Here is a 27,109-nt window from a genome sequence, read left to right on the forward strand (position 1 = left end):
GGCCTTATACTTTGAGCCTCATTGGTTTGTAGAAATTGTCATAAAATGCACTTTATTGTTGTGAAAGCTTACTTGATTGTTGATTTAGTAGATGGAAAGACTTATGTTGTGTTGAGCTAATGATTTTGACTTGTATTGAATGAGTTGTGTGCGTGTTAGAGTAATTGAAAACTCATGTTGAATGGGTGATAGCGGTTACTTTCGTATTTAGTTTGGTATGGCAAAGTAGTTAAGGGAACTTATTAGTTCTGCTCATAACTTGTATAGGTTCCCAGTTCATAAGAGGAATGTAGAACTTAATTGGGTGATTTTTGTAACTCTTGGTTGTGCAGTGACGCTTGCAGGTACATACACGCAGTAAATTATTATCATGTTTATCGTTACAAAGTATTATCAATATTTCACGATTATGTACATCGTATTAGAATTATAGAGCGCCACAAAGTTAATTATGCTGGCGTATAGTCATAATAGAGATATAGGCAAGTAGAATGAAAGCATTAAGAGACTGTGAGAACATATTTCTATATAGTAGAGAACGCGCCATGGTTGTGTGTAGTATCGAAGTGTTTTTCCTAATTATTGAGCCTTGATTTATGATTAGTTGGCGTGACTCAGCTGGATTATGTCTAGTTGATTTAATAGTCCCCTAGGTAGGTTCGACGGGACCACTGTAAGGGGGGTATGAGCATGCTTGGGTCATTGGGCGCCGGGAGGCCGATAACGCCCCTTGACTGAGGTGTTACCACGTGGGCCTTGCAAACCCCAATATGGTGGCCTCTTCACTGGTTTAGTACCCCAATGTGTTAGTTTTTCCCGAAGGTAGGACCCGAGAGGGTCAGCTGGAGGGGGCATGAGCTCATACTTTGCCAATGGTGCTGGGAGGCCGATAACGCCCATGGCCGTGTCACTATGCCATGAATAGAGAGAGGATCCACTACCTTGAATATACCTCGAAAGATTAGTAGTTTGAAAGAGAAATTATGAATAAATAGAGGTGTTTAGACAGAAATGAGTAGACTCGTTATTGCCATACTATATCGTTGCCTACAGTTTTGTTCGATGACTTTAATTGTTGTAAGTTCATTAATTACTGACGTGTATGTGTTTGTTGTTGTTTGTTCATGACTCTCTATGATGTTCCTGCTATGACACATCTGACTATGGTCATTATGTTGAGCAGCAGGAGGATTATAGCTTGACATGACAGGTATAAGAGCTCTTTTTGCTATGCATTGGGGGAAAGAGTGGAGTACGATCGTAACAATTTTATACAAATAGTCCAATGCTTATAGCAGCTATATTACTTGTAAAGTTTTCTTTTGGGAATGTGTAAATTTCTTTTGTATGGAGCCATGTGACTCCTTGTATAATCCATAGTTCCGCTGCGTAATTTTTGGATGTATAGTAGTGAAAATACACCTTGAGTACCCGTCAGATCGATGCGTTAACACTGGAACCACGATCCTCGTTAGAGTTGATGATTTGAGGAGCCGACGATGATTCTTTCCGTCGTGACGTATTTTTGAAAGCATTAAAGGCCTTAGATTATTTTAGTTATGTTATCCATATATATATTCTCATCACATCCTCAGTTTTTAGCAGAGATGCTGTAACAACCCGACTTACCGTTGACTGGGTAAACAGGGTCATCACTGGATTCGTTTCCCAAGAAACTGAAATCACACTTCCAAAACTCAAGCAAAGGGTCACAAGCTCTTTAACGTGACTAACTCAGCTAATTTTCAAACAGCACATCTAACTAAAACAGCTAATCATACAATTCTTACAAGTTCGATATAACCAACACAACCAAAACAAATATACATTTATCCAAAATCCTAATACAAAACTACAAATTCCTAAGTGCTCAGCTCAATATACATCCTTGGAACCACTAATCACCTCCGCTAATCCATTATTCCCGTCTGGTTCCGATCTGTAGACAAACTAAAAGTTGGAAACAACAGAAAGTCAGATTAAACTGAATGAGAAGTAACAATCCAAAACAACATAACACAGTAATTCAAATCATAGGTTTAAAAGTAACATCAGTTCCCTAGATCTATGTGCGCACAGGGAGTCTAGTTGAGAGGAACATCCATAGCTCTAAGGCTATGTCACTCTCGGGTGAAGCTAATCAATATCTCAATGACAATTTGCTTCAAACAGGGAGCTGGGAACAATGTTTCTCAACTCCGTCAATGACCAGCTCGCAAGCCCGATCCATTGACCATATCATAATATCAGCATAAGCATTCACAACAACATTTGCCTTAATAATTTCCAATTCAAAGAGCTTTAGTAAAAAGGATTTATTTTCAAGAAAGTAGTCTGATCAGACCCTCTAAGGGACTGCTACTACTCACCAAAGACGACGCTTCAAAGAGCCGTGATCGATTCGCAGCTATCAACTAGAAAGAGCGCGCAGAGAAATCGTTTCCTGAAGAATAACAAGATCATAACATCACTCAAGAGCGTTCGATACAACTTTACTAACACATAACTTATTACATCTCCTCTATGACTATAGATAAAACTAAGGTCATATTTTAGAATTCCTATTTACCTTAACAGTACATGTTTTAATCCTCAATACTTTATAATAAAGTAAAGTTCATAACCATATCTAGATTTTTCAACATTCTAGGTTTAGCACATTCATAATCCTCCATTAATTCATCTAATTAACACCAATTTAAACATTTAACTCCTCAATTAACAAGATTCAAAAGAAACATCCAAGATTACTAAACTAATGAAAATTAAATCATTAGAGTAGTCTTCTACTAAAATTATAATCCACAATAAGTTCTCATCTTCACATTGATCTATATTTATCAATAACAAATGTTTCTTAACCAATCTTAAATCTCCATATCCATTAATCTAATCTCAGCCCACAAGTCCATCTAATTCAATATGAACAAGCATACCCATACTAATTCTTGAAATTTTCATATCACTTTCATGAGGCTACAAGATCTTGATGAGCACTAATAATAGGTATCATAATGAAATGGAATTTACAAGAATCAGAAGCAAAATAAGGATTTTGGTGCACAATTAAAAACAGAAGCAAAATTGAATTTGGTTTCATCATTTTTGGCAGAATTCGAAGACAATGGGTTCGAAATTTCGAAATCCCACCCAAGGTGTTGATTACCGCCTGTTTTGAGAAGCAAATCGAAAGGTTTGTGTTGTTTAGGGTCTTTCGAAAGTCATGGGAATGAATAAGGAAGGAGATTGCACCTGTTGTGACTGTTTTGAAAAGACACCAAAGAACAGATAATTGATGTTGCTTCGAATTTCAGAGGAAGGAGCAAGAAAGATCAATTAGCCATTTTCGCACACACGCAGGTCCTTCGAAGATCAGAGGAAAGAAGAACGGTCATGCCCTCGCAGCCATTGACGTTTTCTTCATAGAAATTTAGAGAAATACGGGTTTGAAGATTCAAAGAGAATGTCATGAAGGGAAGGAGATCGACTATTAGTTGACGAAGTTCAGTGTGATACTGCCATTTTCAGAGGGAATGGCGAGAGAAAGGAGGAAGATAAGGGTTCTTGAGATTCCAATGTGTTTAATGGAGTGATGCTGCTGATTCTTTTGAGTTCATTTGAGTGTGAGAGAGAAAGAGGAGGGTTTTATTATTATTATTTTTTATATTAAGAGAAAAGGAAAAGACGTGAGAAATTAAATTGAGAATGTTTCATGTCATGTGTATTTAAAATCACTGATAATTATCTTAAACTTACTCGTCTTAAAATATTAATTTTCCTGAATGTTACAGATGCTGCCGAAATTTCCACTTACTCACCCTTTTTAATTAATCTTTAGCGTTTATTCTAATTATTTTCCCTTTTCTTTTTATGTAACACCCGAATTTCCTCCCTTCCTTCACGATTCTGGTTTCGTTTAAGGGGTTGGAAATTCAAGGGTGTTACAAAAACGAAAAAAAAAAAAAGCAATCGCAGGAAAACCACGAGCCAACCGTGGTTCAGTCGCAGGAAAACCATGGCTGGACCACGGCTCAGTCGCACGTTTGCGACTGCATATATTTTTTTTTCTATAAAAAATTTAAAATAATACGATTCGAATAAAAATTACCTCGATTAATTTTTTGCGGATTGAATTTCTTAGTTTTTGCTCCAAAAATTTTATGTTGTAATTTTGTTTTTTGAGTGTCATAAAGGAGTTGTTTAGTTAAATTGGACTATATATAGGAAATTTTAAATCCAGTGGCAAAATCATAATTTTTAAAAGTCCATGGGTAAATTCGTAATTTCATTGGGGGTGGCGATAAAATGAAAAAGATGGCGATGTTTAAGGATTGCGGTATTTGTTATAATAATATAATTGACAAAGGGAAGAAATAAGATAGTTTACAATTATATTAAAACATATATGTTAAAAAATAGACAAAAAACTACCATCAATCAAAAAAATTTTAAATTGATTATCGTTAATCTATATTATATTGATGAAAACACCCAAGTAAGTCGAAAAATGTCGATCAACAGTTTTTATTAAATTTCACTACAATTTTAACATGCAATAGAATACTTTGTTTGTTATAAAAAAACCAATTCTTTTTCAATGATCCCATCATTGAAAGATTTTAGATTTTTCATCAATATATTATATTTTAATCTGATTTCTAGATTTTATCATGTATGAATATATAAAAAAATAAAAAGAATAATAAAATATATAAAACTAAATATAAAAATATAATATAAATTTAGAGCTTAAGACTTAAGATTGTGTATATAAAAATAAAAAATTTAAATATTTTATTTTTGTCTTTTTATTGTTGGATCACTTCTTAATGAAGCAAACATAAATTTTAGTTCAGATTTGGGATAAAAAATTTATAGGTTTTTATAAGGATATATATATATATATATATATATATATATATATATATATATATATATATATATATATATATATATATATATATATATATATATATATATATATATATATATATATACACATATACATATATATATATATATATATATATATATATATATATATATATATATATATATATATATATATATATATATACATATATATATATATATATATATATATATATATATATTTATAATCAATCAAAAATATTATATTTTTTAATGAGCTTATTATTTCCTTAAATATCAAGTCAAACATTAAAAGATTTCATCTCAACAGTAGAAAAAAGGCGAAATTTTTTTTACTGATAACGTGATACGTGTCCCAAGTTGTTTCTTCATTGACATATTTTATTTTATTGATTATTGATTGATTAATGGTTGATTATTAATTGATAATATTTACTGTGAGCCTTGTCTATTGTTATCATTTTAGAGCCAAGATTTTGTGAAAATTAGAAAAAAAAAGTTTTTTATAATAAAAAATTATCAAAGTAAGCATTTAACAAATATATTTTCCAAAATACGATTTTTTTTTTACCCAAAATTGTGATAATGAATGATCCGCTGTTACTAATATCGGGCGATGAATAAAATTTATAGGTTTACACAAAGGAAATATATTTATATTCAATCAAAAAATATTATATTTTTAATGAGCTAATTATTTCTTTAAAGATCAAGTCAATCATCGAAAGTGTTCATGTCAAGAGTAGAAAAAATGGGGAAGTTTTTTTAATGAGAACGTAATACGCGTCCCAAATCGTTTCTTTATTAGTATGTTTTATTGATGATTGATTGATTGATTATTGATTATTTGATTAGAAATTTCCGCCTAGAGACTAGAGAGTATAGATTATCTACAACTTATGTATCATTTGATAACGAAAAGTTGAATATAATAATTTTTTAACAAAAAAATTTCATGAAAATTAGATGCTACCATGTAAAATTTCCTTTTTGATTAATAAGAATTTCTAATATCAAAGCAATACTCAAACTCATTAAGTTTTCAAACTTTTAGATTACTAATTAACAAAACCAAATTCATCAAAGCTATAGCTTTTTGGAAAAAATAATAGCATACTATCTATCTTATTATTACTCTCATACAAAAGTCCTTTACTTAATATCTCCGAATATTCAACATAAAAAAATAAAACCAAAACAGAAAAAATATAATGCAAAATATTCTTTACACAGTCACATTTATTATTATATTTAAGTCATCGACTAATTTTATTTATACCTTAAAATTTGTGTAGAAAATAAGAAAAAAGACCCTTAAAAAGGCATAGACTTCTAATTTAATACTTTCAATCTAGCAAGATAATAATTTCAATTTCAATTAGATCACATGATTAGTTAGTTACTTTATAAACCCTAATGTCACTCACTACAACATCACGAGAATATAAGTTAATCATGTAAGAAAAACATGAATGCCTCAAATTTAGTTGCTTATAAAATTCTATATAAGTCACAAGAAAATCATTTAAGCAAATGATGCAAAATAATTATACAACTTAACATGAAGCAGATAGCTTGTACTATTTATCTATTTTTAGTAACAATAATAGCACAAGTAGATGCAGAATTTAATAGTATTGAATCAGGTTTAAACATTACCAAAAACTCTACGTCTTCTCCATGGCTTAAACGGGTTTTTAACCCACGAGCTCAAGCGCAAGGATGTTGGAATAGGCCTTGGATTTGTTCGTTCGGGCAAGTTCCTCCTCGAAGATTATGTTGTATGAATCGTTGTGTTGAGATCATATCGGATCCTCTAAATTGCGGTTTTTGTGGCATAAGATGCCCATTTACATGGCAATGTTGTAATGGTTTATGTATGAATGTAAACATTAATCCTTTTCATTGTGGTAAATGTTGGAATAGGTGTGCAATAGGAAGACCATGTGTTTTTGGGTTGTGTGGTTATGCTCAACCCTTTCCTCCATTTCCTTTCCCACCAACTTTGCCTGGCCCACCTTTCCCTTTCCCTTTCCCATTACCTTCCCCTCCTGGATCTCCAACTACTCAAAAAAAATTGAAGAAGGAATGATAAAGATTGAAGGCATTAATTTAAGCAAGACCATTTTCATATATTGCATCATACTAATGTTTTATTTTTGGTGATTAATGTTGTTTTGGATCATAATTTCTATCAATGAAATACACTAGATATGATAATGATAATAGTGTTCTTTTAAATAATGGTAATTTGACTCAAGTCAATTATTATTATTCAAATTTTATTGTTCTGTAACTTAATTTTATTCTTTTTAGCTATTTTATGGTTATAATTGTTGTGTACTGTTATTCAAGTAATAGTGAATTTTTTAATAATTTTTGTTTTTGGTTGTGAGATATTAACAAGGTTTAGATGATGATAGTACGTTTGTAATCATCTTTAATTAACTATTATACTCTCTCCATTTTTTTTTATTTGCACCTAAACTCCTTTTTATGCTTTTTTCAATTGATTATATTTCGAGTTATACACAACTAAACTATATAAATTTGATATTATGAAAATATGCGTCGAGAGGAATAAAACAAGATATTACATGACTATGTTTTTTTTCGTTTACTGGCCGCAAAATGTAAAATAAGAAAGTGGAGAAATAATGTTGGGTGAGACTAAAAAATCGGTGGAAGTATATCATTCTTATTTATTTCTAATGCATTAACTATTCATCATTTAGAAATATTTTTGTCAATAAGAAAAAAATTATTATATTGAAATAAATACTTGGTTAATTAAAGTAATGACTTTTTGTTTTAATTGTCATGTTCAAAAACTTAAATTTAATTTTAAGTACTCCTAATTGAACTTCAAACAACATTATAAAGGAACTTGATAGTAAAAAACATCATATAAGAATTTCATTCAAAAATCAATAGATAGATATAATAGATATACAAGGAAAATGTTTTATTATTTTCCTTGTAAATCATTATATACTTACATCACTTTAAATTAAATTTTTTATATCTCTACATTTATATACTTGTGCACTACACGGACATCTATACTAGTAATATAGTAAAATAAAAAAAATGGAAAATTTCACATAGTAGCATTAAACATTCATAAAACGCCAGTGACAGAACTTTTGTAAGATTTTTCCACATGGTAGCATCTAGTTTATGCCTTATCTAACTACCGTAGCATTTTCCGTTAAATTCTTGTCAATTTCCGTTTAATTCACCATTTTGACATTTTCACCCTTATTAAGTGTTGGTTGTTTTTATAATTTTTCCTAAACATTCGATAGCGTTGATGAATTAAACGGTGAATTAAACGTCAAAATGGCGAAATAAACATTTGAGAGCATAAAATTGGTTTAGAGCAAATTACAAAAACAACAACCAACACTTAATAAGGGTAAAAACATAAAAAATGTGAATTAAACGGAAATTGATAAGAATTAAACGGAAAATACATAAGAATTTAACGGAAAATGCTACGATAGATAAATAAGGCATAAATAGGATACTATGTGGAAAAATCTTACAAAATTGCTACCACGGCGTTTCATAAAAGTTCGATGCTACCATGTGAAATTTACCAAAAAAATAAATATAAAAATTTATGTTGCAAATAATTTTAAATAGAGAAAGTTAATTTTTTTTTGAGTTATAAAATAGACTCAGAGAAGGGAGGGTTATCTAAGAATCGAACTTAGGACCTTGCGTAAAAAAAGGCAAAACTTGATACTACAACTGAAACAAGACCTAATTTTCTAGAGAAAGTAATTTAGATTATTAAAGGAAGGTATAACCTTATGTAATAAGGCGTAAATAAAATTATTATGTAAAAAAAGGAATTAAATCATATTTTCTTCCATATCAAATTTAATCCACCAAGTGTTAACAAATTAAGGAATAATATTGCCTTAATGGTAAAACATCCAGTATCTTAATCTATATATACCACGCTTTAATTTATATATTTCTATATACTAAAGTAAATTCAACCAAATTTGGATTAGATGAACCTTATATTATTTTTATTACATAAAAGAGTTGGTAATTGTCTTTTCTACTCCATCAACATGTTGATTAAACAATCTCCTTAATAAATAGTTCATGTATAATACAATTAGAGAACTTTTAAATCAAAATAAAATGGAAGATATAATGTTGATTATTTTTAATTTATTTATATTTGCAACTATACCCTTTTCTTTCTCTGAATTTACTTCAAAAAATTATGGGGAAGCTCTTTCTAAGAGTTTATTGTACTTTGAAGCGCAGCGTTCAGGGCATTTACCTTATAACCAAAGAGTTGCTTGGAGATCTCATTCTGGTCTCCTTGATGGCCTTCAACAAGGGGTAAGTCATATGTACATGGGATCGTGTCTCTTAAAGGGGGAATTTAGACCCGGGTTTACCTGAGTTATTTGATTAAAAATCTTATTAATATTAAATTGTATGACATAAAATTAAATAAATTAATAACAATAAAGTTGGTTTTGTATAGATGTTGAGATAAATATTTAATATTATTATTCTGAATTTTTCTGTGAGCACGAGTAAAATTGAATAGTCGTGTATCGGTTTAGAGATGTGATTCTGAATTTTTCCGTGAGCACGAGTAAAATTGAATAGTCGTGTATCGGTTTAGAGATGTGACAAATTTAAAATGTCTTGACTATATATCTTTATTATATGTTTATACTTTATATTGATGGTGTCTTTATTACACATTATAAATTTATTAGTGAAGTATTTTTAAGAACGTATTTGATTGTTTTTTCAACTAAGTATATGGTGGATATAACAAGCAATTTAAACATATATGCTTATAATCAAAATAATAATTTTTAAATTTTGTATACTTCATCGTCATCCTACCCAGTATATCCTGCTCATAGAAACTAAGGCCAGGGTCTGGGGAGGGAAAGACAGCGGCAACTTATACCCATAAAGGAGAGCGCAGCCAAAGGAGTCCTCCGGCTCGAAGAAGATAAAGAGACGTGATTACACGTGAAAGATAACTTAAATGCCTATAAAAATAAGAACCACTACAAAAGAAAACAAAGCGTTAATAGAAAGGAGACGTTAAAAGCAGGAGGTTAAGGACACTAAAAAGGTAAACTAAGAGGACATCAATAATCTAAGACATGGATATGGCGTCTCCAATTGCTCCTATTCCTAGTCAGATCCGCATAGAGGTTTAACTCATACAAATCAACTCTTATTTGCTCACCCCAAGTTCTCCTGAGTCTTCCTCGACTCCTCTTACCCTCTACAATAATGCTTTCTACCCTTCTTACCGGTGCGCCGAAAGTCTTTCTCTGCATATGGCCAAACCACCTCAATCTATTTTCGCGCATTTTTCCAGATATAGGGGTTACCCCTAGTTTGTCCCTAAACTCTTGTTTCCTAATTCGATCTATCAAAGTGTGCCCATACATCCACCTCAGCATACACCTTTCTATAACTTCCATCTTATGTTCAAAAATTTTCTTTACGGACTAACATTCGGTCCCACATATACAACGAACTATTTATCTATTTTTCTGAAGTTTTTAAAAAGTTAAGAAAAATACTAAATAAATCATTATGCATGTTACATTTTATGTAAGTTTACATTAATATATACATAATATAAATAACTGAGTGTGCGCATTTCTCATTGTCTTTTCCTTGGAGGGACACGAGTATGATCTGTTCACCACTCTCCTCCCTCCGTACTCTGACTTGTCCGGAACACTGAGATGTTGACTCTAACTTTGACTCTGATAGGTTGATTTGGTTGGTGGGTATTATGATGCGGGTGATAATGTGAAATTCGGACTACCCATGGCTTTCACAATGACAATGCTATCATGGAGTGTTCTTGAAAACGGGAAAGACATTATGAATGCTGGAGAATATGTTCATGCCCTTGAAGCAATTAAATGGGGAACTGATTATTTCATCAAAGCTCATACTCATCCTACTCTCTTGTGGGTCCAGGTTTGCATACTTTACTGTATTACTCGTCTAAGATAAAAAATTTTATTTTTTTAATTTTGAATTATAATCTAATTAACTCATTAGATCAACTGTGTTTTTTATTTACGTGTAATTTTATATGATACTGACTAGCTAATATGATCAAGGATCTATAAAATACAAGAGTATATACATTTGACCCCCTTAAACTCTCTTTTTTTAACTATTTTTCGAGTTTTAACACAATTTCATATATATGTTCTTTCCATTAGTTTAATATCATCTCTTCATTCTTGAATCTTGATAGAGCCAAATATTAATAGTTCTCTTTATTTTGAATTATAATTAACAATAATATGATAATGTATTTAATTAGTTGAAAAATCACGCTAATACACATCATTACTATTAGAATTTAGAACTACAAGATAAAGTTGTGTTACATTCAACGCCTCATACCCTACTTTTGGACTTTTGGCTCTTAGCAAAAGATAAAAGAATCCTCTAAAAATTTAATGGGTAATAAATAATATTTTTTTTGTTCTAACTATTTTATAAAAAAATACTAATAACTCATGATACTTAGCAAAAAAATATAAATTATATTATAAATTTAATTCAAGTTAATATCAGTCTTGTACATAAAATTGCATTTTTTAGACCCAAAAAAAAATTGAAACCCTAGGTGGTAGTCGACTTTGCCTTTGCTAATCGATGGTCATGTAGATTAGGTAGGTGATGGCTACACCGATCACTATTGTTGGCAACGACCAGAAGATATGACAACATCACGACGAGCTTACAAGATCGACGAGAAAAATCCGGGATCGGAAGTAGCCGGAGAGACGGCGGCAGCAATGGCAGCTGCGTCCTTAGTGTTTAGGACAACTAACCCACATTACTCTAACATGCTTTTGGACCATGCTCAACAAGTAAGCACTAAGAAATATGTATTTTATGTCAAATATAAATAATTTTGTTTTTATTATTAATGTTTAATTGGGTTATTTTTTGCTTTTTTTTTTTTTACAGTTATTTAAGTTTGGTGACAATTATAGAGGGAAATATGATGAAAGTATAAAAGAAGTAAAGGGTTATTACCCTTCATATAGTGGGTATAAAGATGAGTTGTTATGGGGAGCTTTGTGGTTATACATGGCCACAAAAAATGTGAATTATTTGGAATATGTCATCAATAATGCTGCTTTATTTGGAGGAGTTACTTGGGCTGTAAATGAATTTAGTTGGGATATCAAATATGCTGGTGTTCAAATTATTGCTTCCATGGTAATGTTTTATAAGTATCATATGGGTATACTTTTATGATTTGGGTCAGACTTAGTTAAAATTATAATAAAAATTCAAAAATATAATGTCTAACTTTGGACTAAAACCCTTTGTCCACTATTTTTACAATTTTAAAGTTCAGAGTCGATGAAAAAGATTTCAAAGTGGATTTTGGTTAGATATAATTTCATGGTTTGAGTTGGGTAAAAAGTTCTCAAAATGATTATAAGTCACGTATATATATGGGTATATATGTGGGCTAAAAAGCGGTAAACCCTTGTTTATTTATTTTGAATACAAATTTTTGTGAGAGACGGTCTTTTTGAGAGACCATTTATGATCGGGTCGGCTCATAAAAGAAAATGTAGAATAAAAATAGGCGTAAAGTTTTAATGGACTGGGCCTGTTGTCTCTCAGGAGACTGGTTGTATTTTGAATAAGATCTAGACTTATTGAATCTCTAATGATAAGAAATAAACTCTTAATTAGAATTTGAAAGCGAGTCCAACTAAATCATAATCAACCCTAATTGTTATCTTAATATTATCCATCTATACTATAACTAAATAAACTCTCTTTTTTTTTTGTTATAGTTGGTAAATGATGGGAAGAATGATAAACACAAGCAAATATTAAATCAATACAAATCAAAAGCAGAACACTACATTTGTGGCTTTCTCAACAAAAACAAAGTCAACAATGTAAAGCGCACCCCAGGAGGTTTACTATACACCCGTAAATGGAATAATATGCAATATGTATCAAACGCAGCGTTTCTTCTTTCAGTCTATTCTCATTACCTTCAAACGACGCGTCAAACTCTAAATTGCGCCCTTGGAGAAGTGAACTCGCAACAAATGTTCTCCCTTGTCAAATCACAAGTAGACTATATTTTGGGCTCTAACCCAATGGGCATTAGCTATTTGGTCGGGCTTGGGCCCAAATACCCATTAAGAGTCCATCATAGGGGTGCATCAGTCCCATCCTTTAGAGTCAATAAGGAATTTATTGGGTGTACTGAGGGATACAATAATTGGTATGGACATCCAAATCCAAATCATAATGTTTTGAATGGAGCACTCGTTGGTGGGCCCAATGATCAAGATGAGTTTGTTGATAAGAGGAGCAATTATCCTCAAACTGAGGCTTGTACATATAATGTTGCCCCTTTAGTTGGGGTTCTTGCTAAATTACATAGTTTATATACTCTTCCTATTAATCATTCTTATGTTTAGTGAAATTTAATTGGAGGGACTTTAATTTGAAAAAATTAAGATTATTTATTTTTAAATTTATTTTTTTTATAAATTATATAAGATGGGTATGGGTGGGTATAACATGGGTGGGTAATCAGTTGAGTAGGTATGAAGCGAGCAAGTATGAGGCTGATGGATATTGAGTAGGTAAGTCCTCATAGAATCATAGTTATACTTGCAGTACGAAACCCTCGTCTGTCATCTCTAAATTCACATACTCTTTTTCTTTTTTTTTGTTTATTCACTTTAAGTTTTCACTTTAGGAGAGAAAATTTTAAATTTGATTTTTGAAGTATATATTGAAGATAAAATATATTCACGTGGGATCTTGTTAGATTTGTCTTGATGGAAAGTTTTTTAATATATAATTTTTACAATTTTTTATGATACGTACTTAAAGATATTGAAACTCAAAGTTTACTTTGAAAACTGTTCAAAAAGTTAAATGGACAAAAAGAAAAGGAACCAAAGGGAGTATTTTATATTTCAGCTTGTTTGAATTTTAATTAATTGGATTAAGGTAATTAAAGTGAGCTAAATATATTTTAAATAACAAAATAATTTATTTACTTATTATAGTAGATTCAATTGGAGGTGCGTAATATTTGCACAAACAAAGTACTTTATTTTAGAAAAAGAAATAAAAAAACATCGCAGACTAAACTAAACCAGAATGGTCCGTCTCATCCAATTTGATTTAGTTTAGTGTGTTATATGGTCTAGTGTAAAGAATTTCTAAGAAATATCTAGTGTGATCTAAATTTAATGTTAGATCGGACTAAACGGGACTGTTTTGGACCTCCAATTGCAACCCACTTCAACTAGTGGTCATTTACCAAACATTATAAGCCACCCAAAAGAAGTCAGCCAACAAGCCATTGGTAAGCCGAGAGACTTCTCGACGGGGAAAAACCCTTGTTTTTGCTTTCCTGTTCTTCCCTCTCTAACACTTATAATCTAGAACACTGCAGAATTCGGCCAACAAACTTAAAAAATGGCAATGAGTCAACGAATTAGATTAAGCCTTCCTCTTTTCCATAAATTATTAGCATCTGAAAAGATAAACCCTAGTTTCATAAAGGCTGAGGTATATTTTTTTTTTGCGATTGATTCATTTGATTAAATTGCTCATTATATGACATTGATTTCTGTTTTTTTTAAAAATTGCTCAATATCATCTTGTACATATAATGTTTCCCCTTTAGTTTATGATAAGTGGAGTAATAATCCTCAAATTGAGGCTTGTACCATGTTGTTGCTTTCCCCATTGGGGAATGTTGTTGCTTCCCTCATCTATTCCTGATACTTGAGTTTTTTTTATGGTTTGCACTATATGGGATTGAATTTCAACTTTTTATATTTATCGTAATGTTTTTTATCTGTAGGTCTTCAATTTGTTTTCTGCTCATGGTCATCATTCGTATTTTACGTCTACTAGTGGATTAGCTAGGGCTTTTCAGAGCCCTTGCATAAATAATGGTACCATTAGCCTTGGATATTAATGTTAGCTCCTTTTGAATTATTATTTTTGTGTGCTTTTAAAGAAGTATTAATTGTAGCCTTTTTTGGGGTTTGTCTCATGTTAAAGTCTACAATGGTAGTTGGTTGCTGTACGAGGGTTTAAATAAAACGTTTTGTGCTAAAAGATTGTTTCATGGCTCAGGTATTCCTATGTCCTTCAGATTCATGTTTTTGTTTTTGTTTTTGTTTTTTGTCTTCTTTTGCCTTAAACTTCATATGCAAATACTTTATTTTCCAGTCCTGTCATGACTTGTAAGTGAATGAGGAAATTTATCTTTTCTAGTAAAGTTTAATTTTCTTCCAACTAATTATTGTTGGTTTGAGGGGCTAGACGATCATTTGCACTTTACATGCGATTTGCATCTTTGATTTTTTTACGGGAGTATTTTATTTGATTTTTTGGTTTTAGGGGTTTCCTTTGTCTTTGAAGAGTCGAGAATCGAGATCATTCCCTAAAATCGTTTAGCTGCAAGTGTAAGCGAGAGTCACCTAATGGCATTGGACAATATAATGTTGTGAATGTTTTAAGAGTCAAGACCATCATTTTGTTTAAGAAACATATCTTCTAGAATAGATGATTTTCTTCTCTTTGGGGTTTATAGCTCTTTAAATTCATTTTATTATGGATCATGGTAAAGTGGCTTAGTAAATCACGTGAACCTTTTATATATGTGAATTTGCAAATGATGTTTTCCACACATGTCATTCGAAATAAAAAATGACCTCTGTTATTAAAAGGATAAGGTCACATCAACTCTTAAAATTTTGACTAGGTGGGAACCACTTAATTATATCGGGGTAATGACATGTTAATGAAATTAGTTATAATTCATAAACAAACATGTTGAGATATAGTATCATGACGAAGGTTTGCCTCCTTTTTGCCTTCTTTTGGTGAATTCACCTAGATGTAAGAAAGTCTATGTGGTAGAGATTTAGGGATGTTGAAAATGGGATCTTTGTATGATGAGAGAGATAGAGAAATTGGACATGCTATAGAAGATACGTTTCAACTTATTCAGATTAACCCAAAAGGAAGGTGCTCATATAAATGAAATAAGGGAGGGCGAATCTGTGGTCAACATAGTTGCAGTTATATTTGCCAACAAGTTAGCAATTGTTGAAATGATGTGTCATGATACTCATGAATGGCTTAAAAGGGGTACTATAGGAATTACGTAGTTAATAATATCTAGTAATTAGTTAATTAGAGGTTTAAGATTTAGAGAGAAAGTCGTATAAATAAGGTGAGAAGGGTAAGTGAATGGGGGATTCATTTTGCAATAGATGTGAGATGAATTCTTGACTCATATTGGAGTGCCACAAGCCTCTCAAATGCTTGTATTATCACTGTAATCTTTTTGGTTACAATTCATCTATGATTTACGTTTATCTTCATTATACATACGTACAAATAGTCATCTACATTTTACTTAGAAATTGATATATTCATACACATTTCTCAGCAATTTACTAGAATATTCTATCAGATTCTGCCTAGATTAATATCATATCTATATATATGTCGATCCATAACATGATGTTTCTTTATTATGTGGCTATTAGATAAAAGGTTTTAATATCTTGAGATGGTTTGATGTTAAAAATCATTTCCCATGTAAATTATGTTTTTGCTACTGATTTAGAGTGTTTGTGATCCTATGTTGATAGCTGCTTTGTCAAAAAATTATTATGACGTCCTTGGCGTGGGCAAGAATGCTACTCAATCTGAACTCAAGAAAGCTTTCTATGCGGTATGCTTTCAACTAACATCTTTATAGAAGCAACAATATTAATCATTATCAAATTATCATATGACCTAGTTTTGTGCTTTGTGAAAAATTGGGAATCTAGATTAGTGTTCCTACCCCCATTAATGTATTTTGTGTACAAACTAGAATAATTAAATTTGGTGGCAAAGAACCTCGTCTGATTTATGGTCTTTTCAAATTGTGGTACAGTTGGCAAAGAAACATCATCCAGATATGAATAAAGATGATCCCGATGCTGAAAAAACATTTCAGGAGATTAACAAGGCTTATGAGGTACGTTCCTCGAGTTCCCTAACTAGTTATCTTTCTTCTGGGCATTTACTATATATATTAAGAGACTTCTTGTTCTGTTTTGCTTTAGGTTTTGAAAGATGAGCAAGAACGTGCAGTTTATGATCAGGTATGCTGGAGTGCAGTTCATGATTACAATTTTTAATTACATAATTTTTGTTGTGTCACTTAGAAACTGTGAGGTGTTTGGTTGTGTTGTGAGCTAAATTTGATAGGAGTATATGGTCAAGAATTGTGTTGTTTGAAGAGTTGGATAATGTTATGTGCAAAATTGTTGTTCATTGTATGATTTGTATCCCACAATGTTGAGCGACCACTGGTATTTCTCTGGCTATGGTGTAAGTAGGGAGGGGTGGATAGGCAGTACCAACCAAGAAAAAGAGAGAAAGAGCATAAAGAGCTAGGTAGAGAGACAATGGAGGAGGAAAATGTGTTTTATTTTATTTTCTTTTTTCCCTCTCTTGCCTTTTCTTTTCTTTTTAATTAGGTATACTCTTTGGTTTTAAAAGCTCCCCTAGGTCCACCTAAGGAGTGCGCGAAGGGTTGGGCACCTTGATAGGGTGGGCATCTTAGAGCTCTTTATTGTGCCTAAGTGAAGCCCCTTTAAGCATGTTAGAGCGGCTTTTGGTTGGGTGCTTTTACAGGATGGGTGCTTTAGAGCGCTTTATAGTGCCTAAGTGAAGCACCTTTAAGTGTGGTAGAATAAAGAGACTTGTATTTCCTATGTGTATCACGGACAACCCATAAACAACATTCTAATAATCTAATCTATATATTTTTTTTGCACATACAGTCATTCTCATAATTTGTCGTAGGGCTTGACTCTCATAAATCTCGATTCTCGAATATTGTCTTGTACAAGAATATAGAAGTATGTTTTATCTTGTATTAAGGAAGTACTTCTTTTAAACTTGTAACTGTTGAGCTTTTATTTATTATAACTAGAGATAAAGTGCATTGCATTTGTGTTTTTAGAAGTGTTGCAAGTAAGTGAAAGAAAGGAAGTATTTTTGTTCAAGTTTTCGTTGTGCTTGACGTGCTTGTGGCGCTTCTACTTCAGTGTAGGCACTGTTTTCGTTGTGTGTTACTTTGTATTTGAGATGGTATTCCACCTCAGTTTTTCAATCCTTTTTTTTTGCTCTCATACTGTTGCATAATTTTCTGCATCTTTTGATTGTTTATTGTCTTAAACTTAGTGAGCGCTTTTTTAAAACTACTGATGGTTTGCTGTTTTATTCTATTGTCTCAATGTAGATGGGCCATGAAGCATATGTACAAGGCAAAGAATCTGGTGGCTCTAGTTCTTATGAGACTAGCGGTTTTAATTTTGGTGATCTTTTTCGGAATCCTTTTAATGTAAGCAATTCTCACTTTTTTTAGTGTATGTTTGTATTCTACTAATAAAGCTAACTAGAGTTAACTGTTTGAATCATGAGTGTGTATTCTGGTTCATGTGAGTGTGAATTTGTGCTTCTACCAAATAAATGGTATGTACCCGGTTACTGCATCAAGGGATATGTTGGAGCTTTTTTTGCTATTTTTGTATGTTAATGTAATGTGTTTTTGTGTAATCAATTGCATCTTTTCTTGTTTTCGGTGCCTTGTAAGCGTGATACATTTTTCCGGTGGTTTTGTCCCACATCTAATACTTTGTTTTTGATTGGTAATTGTTAGGTATAATTCTACATCTGTTTTAGTTGGGTAATGGCAATCTGTGCTTGTATTTTTGTCTTTCTAGAAATGGTATCTTTGCAAACTTTGGAAATGATCACCATCATTATTTTGAATTAGGTTGGTTCAATGGGGGTGAAGTACATTTTGTTCGAATAGCTTGGAAAAAGAGGTTGAAGGGTAGTGGATTTTTAAAAAATTTTAGTTCCTTGACGGTTTGGATTTGCTCATGGAAGGAGATAAATAGATGCTCACTTTGGAATATACAAAATTATTCCATTCTCGATTTAATTGATGAATGAAAATAAGACCGTTCATGGTTTTATTTTATATACGATCTCAATCTTTTCAAGCCCGCCTTTTTTTGGTCTATATTTCATCCGCTCATGAATTTTTTTTCTGTTTGACCTATGACATTCTCCATACTTGAACACTTGTTGCTTCACTCTTCACTAATCCTCCATTTATTTTGTTATCTTTAAATCAAATAATTCCTTTTCTCTTCTCTTGATATCCATCTCACAAGCATGTGACATCACTGTTTTTTGTTACTAGAGTAACTCTGACTAACAGAAAAGGACGGAGGCATATGTATGTATGTATGTATGTATGTATGTATGTGCATGTGTATATGGCAAATTGCTTGTTGGCCTTTTTTTGAACTTCTAAAAAGTTAGAATAATTTATTAAAAATAGCCTTGTAGTTTAGGTCATTTATAATTTATAACCACAAAGTTCAGTATTTACGAGTTATAGTATAAATCAAAAAGTGCAAGCATTGTACTTATCTCATCGGTTCCCTGTCACCGGTTTATTAAATGACCTACTTAACTCAGTTATGACCTTTGACTCTCCCTAACTACCTTTGACCCTAACTTTTAACCCAACTCAATTTACCCAAGTTAACCCTGACAACCCTCACCTTTGCTTCTTCTCTCTCCTCCACTTTTGATCCGCCATTGCCTCCTTTCTTTCTTCTTCTTCTTCTTCTTCTTCTTCTTTTGCCTTTTCTCGCTTAGCTTTCATTTGCTTGGGTAGGATGAAAGGATATTAATTATAAGTTTTTAGTTTGATAGACTGATAAGCTTAACCTTAATCAGAACTTTCAAGGACAAGAATCTACTACTGTCCAAAAGATTCATGTTATATTTTAGGAAGTGGTTTTTTAATGTATGTTGAATGCCTGGTTTTGCATCTTCTCCCTTTATTATCATCAAGTCGAATGCCCCTATTAGTGCTGGGTGAATTTTTTTGTATTTAGATTTTAGAATCTAATAACATGTCTAATATATGAGGACTTGGTAATAGTGAGTATTTTATCTTCCATCTATGTAAGATGGCAATTTGTCTAATCCTAAGGTACCAATGACATGCCTTTTTTATGGAGTGTAGTTTGAGGACATTTTCACCCCAAGAAAGGGCCAAGACGTGGAGTTATCCTTAGAGCTGTCCTTCATGGAAGCTGTGCGGGGATGTTCTAAAACAGTGACATATCGAACAACCTTGCCCTGTGAATCTTGTGGTATGCTTGGTTTTTATATACTGTAATGTGATTTATATATCTCGCTCTAGCTCTTACATGTTTTTTCTTTTGGTTACTTTTTAAAGGTGGAACTGGTGTTCCGCCTGGAACCAAACCCGAGACATGTAGACGGTGTAAAGGAAAAGGCATGGTGAGTGAAAAAAGTGAACTTTTTTTCACTTGTTAATTCACAATATGTGGGTCACCTATGCTGACGTTTAGATTTTCTGAATTTCAGATGTTTATGGAAAAAGGTCCAATCGCCATCCAGACTACTTGTGTTAGTTGTGGTGGATCAGGGAAGATATATCAGGTGAAACTCTATTCACTTATATTTTTTCTATCAATTTTTCTTGTATGTGGTGAATACATCTAATATTTATTGGCCTTGAATCGCATATAGGCAACTTGCAAATCCTGTGGTGGATATCGAGTGGTACAGGGATCAAAGTCAGTCAAACTGGATATTGTTCCTGGTAACAGCTGCTTTATGTTAGATTCACTGTTTTGCTTGCAACTTTTATGCTTGTTTTTCCTCTTTGTTTTGTGCTCCTTTCCCTGGTTTCTCTTGCGCTAATTTCTTGTTTTTTATTCTTTACTTAGTATCTTGGGTTGGGGTCTTTCATAGCGTTTGTTTTCTTCTCTTAAAAAATATAAGTTTCTGTTTAATTAAGTTCAGATATGTTTTCAGAAGTTTTGACCTTTCTAGATAGCTCTACTTAGTGTATACAAGTTCAGGCAACGGTGACCCAAGGTTCATTAACTTTAACAAAAAAATGAACAGAAAAAGGTTTCTTTCAAAATTATAATGTCTAATAAGATCAGATAAGTTTTTATTAAGTCGAGTTTTATAAGATTAGTTTGGATAAGTGAATTTTAGATGAAGAATGTCACCTTATTTTTTGATTTCCAAGTTATTACTTATTAGTGTTCCAAATTGGCTTTGATTGGGAGAAAGCGAAAAACCCATTTTTTTAGTTTGAAGATCACTGATTCGTATCCAAATTCTACACACTTTTTCCAACTTTTGTTTTTCGATTGTCAAAATTCCACTTTAACGCGCCTCAAAACTCCAACCTTTGACTTTTTCTACTCGTGCATTTTTCGATGGTCTTTGCACAGGGCCAAACAACGCGATTTTCTCTGTTTTATCTTCACTATCGGGACTCCAAGAGTCTTTCTACTGCCTTCATTTTACTATCATTCTTTGGAGTATGCTCATTCATCCATTTTCACATGTAAATCTTAACTATCTCCATCTTCCTACAATTGTCTCATGTGAAATTCCAATATTATGATACATCCTTATAATAGTGGGGTCCAATTCCATTAGAGTAGAACCCCTCCTTTAATCTTAGTGGCACACCTTGTTAGCATAATATTGTGGTTGCACCTCTATTCTATCAACAATGAATCCTATGCTTAACATCTTATAATGTATCATTCTCGTGAAAAAATCGGTCTAAAATCTCACTTGGGAGGAGCTCCTTTGTATCTAACTTAACCAAAACCTCTTTTGATCCAACCTCCCAAAACGATATTCCATATAATTTTTCTTGCATCGATTTAGTTTGAATTCTTTTTATTCTAATGCTTGCCCACGCATTTCTAGCTTAAAATTGATCCCATCTTTAGTTTCATCCTTATTAATGTCATCAGTGAATAACATGTAGGTGTTAATTTACCTAGAATTACTGCAAACACCAAGGACAAAAGTATAGTTCCGTAGTGTAGAACAAATTTGATTGGAGAATATTGGTTTATACTTTCTAATGCATATCTAAGACTATACTTATGTGGCATACCTTTCTTTGCCATGCTCACCAAAGTACTTTCTTGGTATTTTATCATATGCCTTCTATTAAAATTATTTTGCGTATTCTTGTTGTTTTCCTTGTCCCTATAGTACTCCATTCATTGTTGTGTCTCTGTAGCTTCCATGGTAGATTGTCTTCGCTCAAAACCAAATTGGTTTTCGAAAACTCTTGTACATCTTACCACTCTTTCCCATTACTTTATGGTGTGATTCCTAAGCTAAATTACCTGAGGGTTAGAGTTATAGGAGTCTTGAGTTTTGCATCCCCTTGATTTTGTAAATAGGTATTAAAATTTATAGTATTTATCTATCTTTCTGGTATCTTGTTTGTTCGCCGTATCTTGTTATAGAGGCTAGTTAACCAATTCACTCCTATACACCTTAAAAATTTTCAGCTTGAATAGGAATAAGTTCCTATTCTCTTCCACCGGTTCCATTAAGATGTCTCCTATGTACATCCTTGACATCCATTGAAAAACTCATCGAAGTATACCTTCCATATTTTTTCATCTTGGACAAGAATGTTTTTGACATTCTTCACCTTACAAAGAGAAAAGGAGCCATTTTTGCGGAAGTTGCAATATTTTTGTAATTTTATGGTATCTAGAATTGGGATTTTTTGGGAATCGTGATGAGAATTCTCAAAATAGAAATGTTCAAGATGGATTGGGAGAGATAATTTGGAAGAATGGAGTTGGAGTTCAAAATTTATATCTGTTCTTTTGCCTATTTATGAGATGGGAATAGATATTTGAGAGTTTGACACGAGGAATGTTAATTTGTTATTTTGCGGATATATGTGAAATTTATGTGTAGTTCTTGTCCTTGAAGCTTCACGGCTGAAGAAAATTGTGCCTAAGTCTGTTTGTTTTCTTTTGTTTTTGGCTATTGTTTGTAGGGTGAATTGTTACCTTGTCTTTCCTATGTCTCTTTTTCATTTTGTAACTTCAGGTTATAAGAATACTGTTTACAATTAACTTCAGTAGAGCTATCTCTATCTTATTATTGGCGTTTTGCACTTTTTTAGGTGTGGATAATAATGAAAGTATCAAGGTGTCCAGAAGTGGTGGGGCTGATCCTGATGGATATGGTCCAGGTGATCTTTATGTTAAAATCAAGGTATCCTTGGCATTTCTCATTACTGGTTCTCATTGTTGGCTAGTTTTGGGGAAGGATTAATCTTTAGATATTGCATGCCTAGGTCAGAGAAGACCCAGTTTTCAGGAGAGAAGGCTCTGACATCCATGTTGATGCTATTTTAACTATTACCCAGGTACTGTAAGATACTTTTTAAAAATTTGTTTGCTATTGTGTATTATTTCTATTTGTTTATTTATTTGGGGAGGGCTGAATGTTCTAGTTTTTTGTTTGTTCTATCAAGTAGCAAGTATAGGACATGGGATTGGCTTAATGAACTTTAACATTTATTGCTTCATTTCAATCTTTAGTGCCAAAAAAGAAAGGAAGAAAAAACTAAATAGTCACATCATTGCACTGTAAGAACACTATAGGTTTTTGAGCTTACTACAATCGTTGCAAAAACATCTACATTGACTGTAAAAGTGGTTTCTTGACCACTATATCTAGATCAATCTTTGTTCTTGTGAAAAGTCATCATGTAGCTTTCACTTACGCTCCCACCTAGGATTAGGGTTTTGGGGTCCAAGGTACGGCATGTACCCAACTTTACCCTTGTAATAGCAAAGAGGTTTTTTCCAATCGATCTTAGATAGTAAACATCATATGCTTTTTTCAATTGACCTTTTATAATAAACATTATCCGCAACTGCTTATAACTAACCACCGCCACATATCCTTGGCTCAATGGAAACACTAAACCACCACCACCACCACCACCAAAACTTGTAACCAACTTTCTCAAATAGTCTAGCTCAACCATTGTAAACGACTACAAACCTCTTAATTTTGAAAGGGAAAGGTTAAAAATCCGAATAAAGGGAGAAAGATAATGACTTCAAGTTGTCAAATTCAACTACAAAAGCTCTGAATATGGAGTTTTTAGCGACGAAAATTACGTTGAATTGTGGCCTGATAGTGGGTGTTGAGATGTTAAAAAAATTGGGGTCGAGATTTTATTAGGTTAGGAATCTGAAAGTGGTGGAGTTGCAGTGTTCATCCTTCATCGAGAGTTGGAAGAACAGAAGTCCAAAATATCCAAACATGCCTAGGGAATTCGAAACCATTTCTAAAGTTTTACCATGAATGAAGGATAATGAGAGGGTTTTCATTTACTTCCTTTCTTATCCTTTTCTTGTTTCTTTTCTTTTCTAAACCCCTTAACCAAACGTCCATAAGCTCATGTTTCTATGTTGCTCCTACGTAACTAGACCATGGGGGATGATGCCTAAGGTGCCGCCCTATGGTTTGTGGGACCCCAAATTCTGACTACTTATCCTTTACAGAGGTGATCAAGGCAATCAGCTATTTCTCAAGAGTTATTTGAATGAGTTCAATTATAGTTTGAAGTTGTAAAGCTCAATTATTACTGTTAATTGATTTAACATCTCTTTGAACAGATTTGATTGCATTTGTTTTTCCGGACTCTTGGTTATTTAGTTGTTCCATATATCAAGCTTCAGTACATCACTGTTTTTAAAAAAAATTTGCACTGCTTTCTATAGCAATAATTATTTGCCCCTATAGTTTCTGTATTATCTAATTATTTAGAACCTGATCCATCCATGGTGCAGGCAATTTTGGGTGGTACGATCCAAGTTCCAACCCTTACTGGAGATGTTGTCCTTAAGGTTTGTGAAGTGTTTTCAGTTATGTATCTTATTAATAAGTTCAGTCATTGAAGATTCATTTCTTTAATTATTTTGGTTCTGTAAAGGTTCGTCCTGGGACCCAGCCAGGTCAGAAGGTTGTGCTGAAGAAAAAAGGTGAGCAGACACTATTGCATACTGCAATTTGCATGTTTTTTGCAATCTTATTTTATAAAGTCTTCCCCATTTCATGAATTCCTTATTTGTATGATCTAGTATTTCATTTTGATGCACATGGATCTAGATCTGGTTTGATAAAGAAGGTGGATAACAAGTTGGTTATGACTGGGGATGGTCCGACGAAATATAGCAAATTTCAACATTTAAAGATATGGGTACGGAATTGGGACTGTACAATAAATAACTCTTAAAGATTCCTTAATAGTTTTTGTAAGGAAAAATTAAATAGCTTACGAAATATAGAAATATATTGAGGCTTGATAGCTCCTCGTTTGATCATGTCTTGTACAGAATGACAGTCAACCTCTACATTTTTTGTTCTTTCACGAAAAGGAGCAATGGAAAGTGCAACTTGAGTATGACATCATTGTATTGTCACATTTTAAGGCTTGTTTAGTTGCTTGCATGTGGAGAGGGGTAGGCTTACAGTGTGTTAGGTGTAGGATACATCTGGTGATGGTTAGAATTGAGATCAGTTAATTAGATGGTGAGAACTGAGAACAGATCACCAAACTAAAGGCAAGTTTGATTTGGGAATTGGGAGTCCATCGAGAATTCAAGACGTTTGACATGGCTCATTTGGTGTTCTTTTAGGAGATCTAACATGTATATGTCTTGAAAGATGAAGATATCATCACATTTGCTATTAATCTCTATGCCTAAGAAGTAGCTCAATGGTCGTGGATATTTCATGTTCAAAATTTTTGCTAAAAATTTCTTGTTAGTTCGTTGTGGCTGAGAGTACTGAAGGATAGTGCCAAACGGATCTCACGCATTGGTATTTTTGAGAACTCTGCACATTTCATCTGTATTGAAAGCATGTTTTTATGATTTCTTGTAGGGATCAAAGCAAGGAACTCTTCCACTTTTGGTGATCAGTTTGTACACTTCAATGTTAGCATTCCAACGTAAGTTTTCCAACTTATTTCAATGCACGTATTTCCTTTCCTTTTAGAAGATCGTATGCAAGATGTTTTGAGTTTATTAAAGTTTATTATCTATTATTTCCTTCTAACAAGTCGGGATCCGATTAACATAAATCTGGCAGGAACTTGACCCGGCGGCAGCGAGAACTTATTGAAGAATTTGCAAAAGAAGAGCAAGGAGAATATGATAACCGGGCTGAAGCAGGGGCCTCTCGATAATTTTGATCAATCTGTATTTTCTTGGGCGGTCCAAAAAATGGATTCTCCAAACTCTTTCGTTTTGTGTACTTTTTGTTGAAATTTTACCATCACAATAAATTTGATAATTTTGCTCTTTTGTGGTAGTATACTTACTAGATTGTTAATATGTTAGGAAAGAATATTTAAACATAATAAATTCTAGCATTAGTAATTTGATTGTAGTGATACATGGAATTATTTATGACGAAGAATTAAGTCTACTTCTGAGACATTGATGTTAGATTCATATATAGTACTATTTATTGATAGATAAATTTTTTCTCTATTTATCTTTCAAAATAGACCTATTTATTCTTAGCTGTAATTTTTATTCGGAGGTAGGCTAGTGAAGTTTTAGGCAATGAAGAAAAAATTAATTGTTCATGTGATTTTGAATGTGCATACGTAACTTTTTTATTAGGTAGATTCTAACAACGTATTTGATTATGCTTGATGATTACTTTAATGGGTGTTTTCAGAAAGAGAGATCTTTAAGAGAACTGTGATAGGACTTTTGGTTTTGATGTCCCTCACCTGTTCTATTAACGGAGAGCTGATCTATTTATAGGAGAAAATTATTTGTTAATAGACTTGATATGTAGGCATGAACTTGGTCCAATAAACTTGAAAGTTCCACTTGTTTCATTAACTTTTAGGCGAAGGGCAGGTACGAGTACCCTCTATGACTCTATCCATACCATATGCACTTAAGATTTACGACCATCTACCTGTAAGAATCCGACTTATAAACTCAATAAGATAGGTCATTACGGAGTTTATTGAATTTCAAACTCATAACTAAATAAGTTTCCGAGTATACAATCCTTATATGCACAATACTTAAAAGAACTATGTTAACTAACCCACTCTTGCCCATGTGTGGGTATAAACCAAATACAACCCACTCTTACTGCCTCATACCCACCATTCCACTTACTTCATACACGCCCTATACCTATCCTCATACCCACT

General features: G+C 32.5%; 3 protein-coding genes and 1 long non-coding RNA gene across 4 annotated transcripts; 3 read left to right on the forward strand and 1 right to left on the reverse strand.

Moving 5' to 3' along the window:
• Positions 1–1,187: 1,187 nt before the first annotated feature.
• LOC130818338 (uncharacterized) lies at positions 1,188–3,925 on the reverse strand. Its single transcript, XR_009043949.1, has 3 exons — positions 3,253–3,925; positions 2,370–2,443; positions 1,188–1,950 (listed from the first exon to the last, which is right to left on the reverse strand). It is a non-coding gene; the product is annotated as an uncharacterized LOC130818338 (long non-coding RNA).
• A 2,529-nt stretch (positions 3,926–6,454) lies between these two features.
• On the forward strand, positions 6,455–6,985 carry LOC130818696 (stigma-specific STIG1-like protein 4). Its single transcript, XM_057684855.1, has one exon. It carries the CDS (start codon positions 6,455–6,457, stop codon positions 6,983–6,985), a length of 531 nt encoding a protein of 176 aa, XP_057540838.1.
• A 2,105-nt stretch (positions 6,986–9,090) lies between these two features.
• Positions 9,091–13,391, forward strand: LOC130818697 (endoglucanase 11-like; the record flags this gene model as incomplete). The annotated part of the gene is made up of 5 exons (XM_057684856.1): positions 9,091–9,261; positions 10,678–10,890; positions 11,601–11,801; positions 11,902–12,156; positions 12,750–13,391. Coding segments are annotated over 5 exons (1,482 nt in total), but the record flags the coding sequence as incomplete, so codon positions are not given.
• Positions 13,392–14,179: 788 nt separating this feature from the next.
• LOC130818283 (chaperone protein dnaJ GFA2, mitochondrial) lies at positions 14,180–26,378 on the forward strand. Its single transcript, XM_057684399.1, has 17 exons — positions 14,180–14,499; positions 14,798–14,891; positions 15,001–15,075; positions 16,605–16,687; positions 16,895–16,978; positions 17,067–17,105; positions 18,251–18,352; positions 20,060–20,189; positions 20,276–20,340; positions 20,428–20,502; positions 20,593–20,665; positions 23,033–23,124; positions 23,207–23,278; positions 24,717–24,773; positions 24,860–24,908; positions 25,813–25,879; positions 26,020–26,378. Exons 1-17 carry the CDS (start codon positions 14,407–14,409, stop codon positions 26,114–26,116), a joined length of 1,347 nt encoding a protein of 448 aa, XP_057540382.1. The 5' UTR covers positions 14,180–14,406; the 3' UTR covers positions 26,117–26,378.
• Positions 26,379–27,109: the final 731 nt, after the last annotated feature.

The sequence above is a fragment of the Amaranthus tricolor genome, chromosome 7 (genome assembly GCF_026212465.1).
Source record: "Amaranthus tricolor cultivar Red isolate AtriRed21 chromosome 7, ASM2621246v1, whole genome shotgun sequence".
NCBI lineage: Eukaryota > Viridiplantae > Streptophyta > Magnoliopsida > Caryophyllales > Amaranthaceae > Amaranthus > Amaranthus tricolor.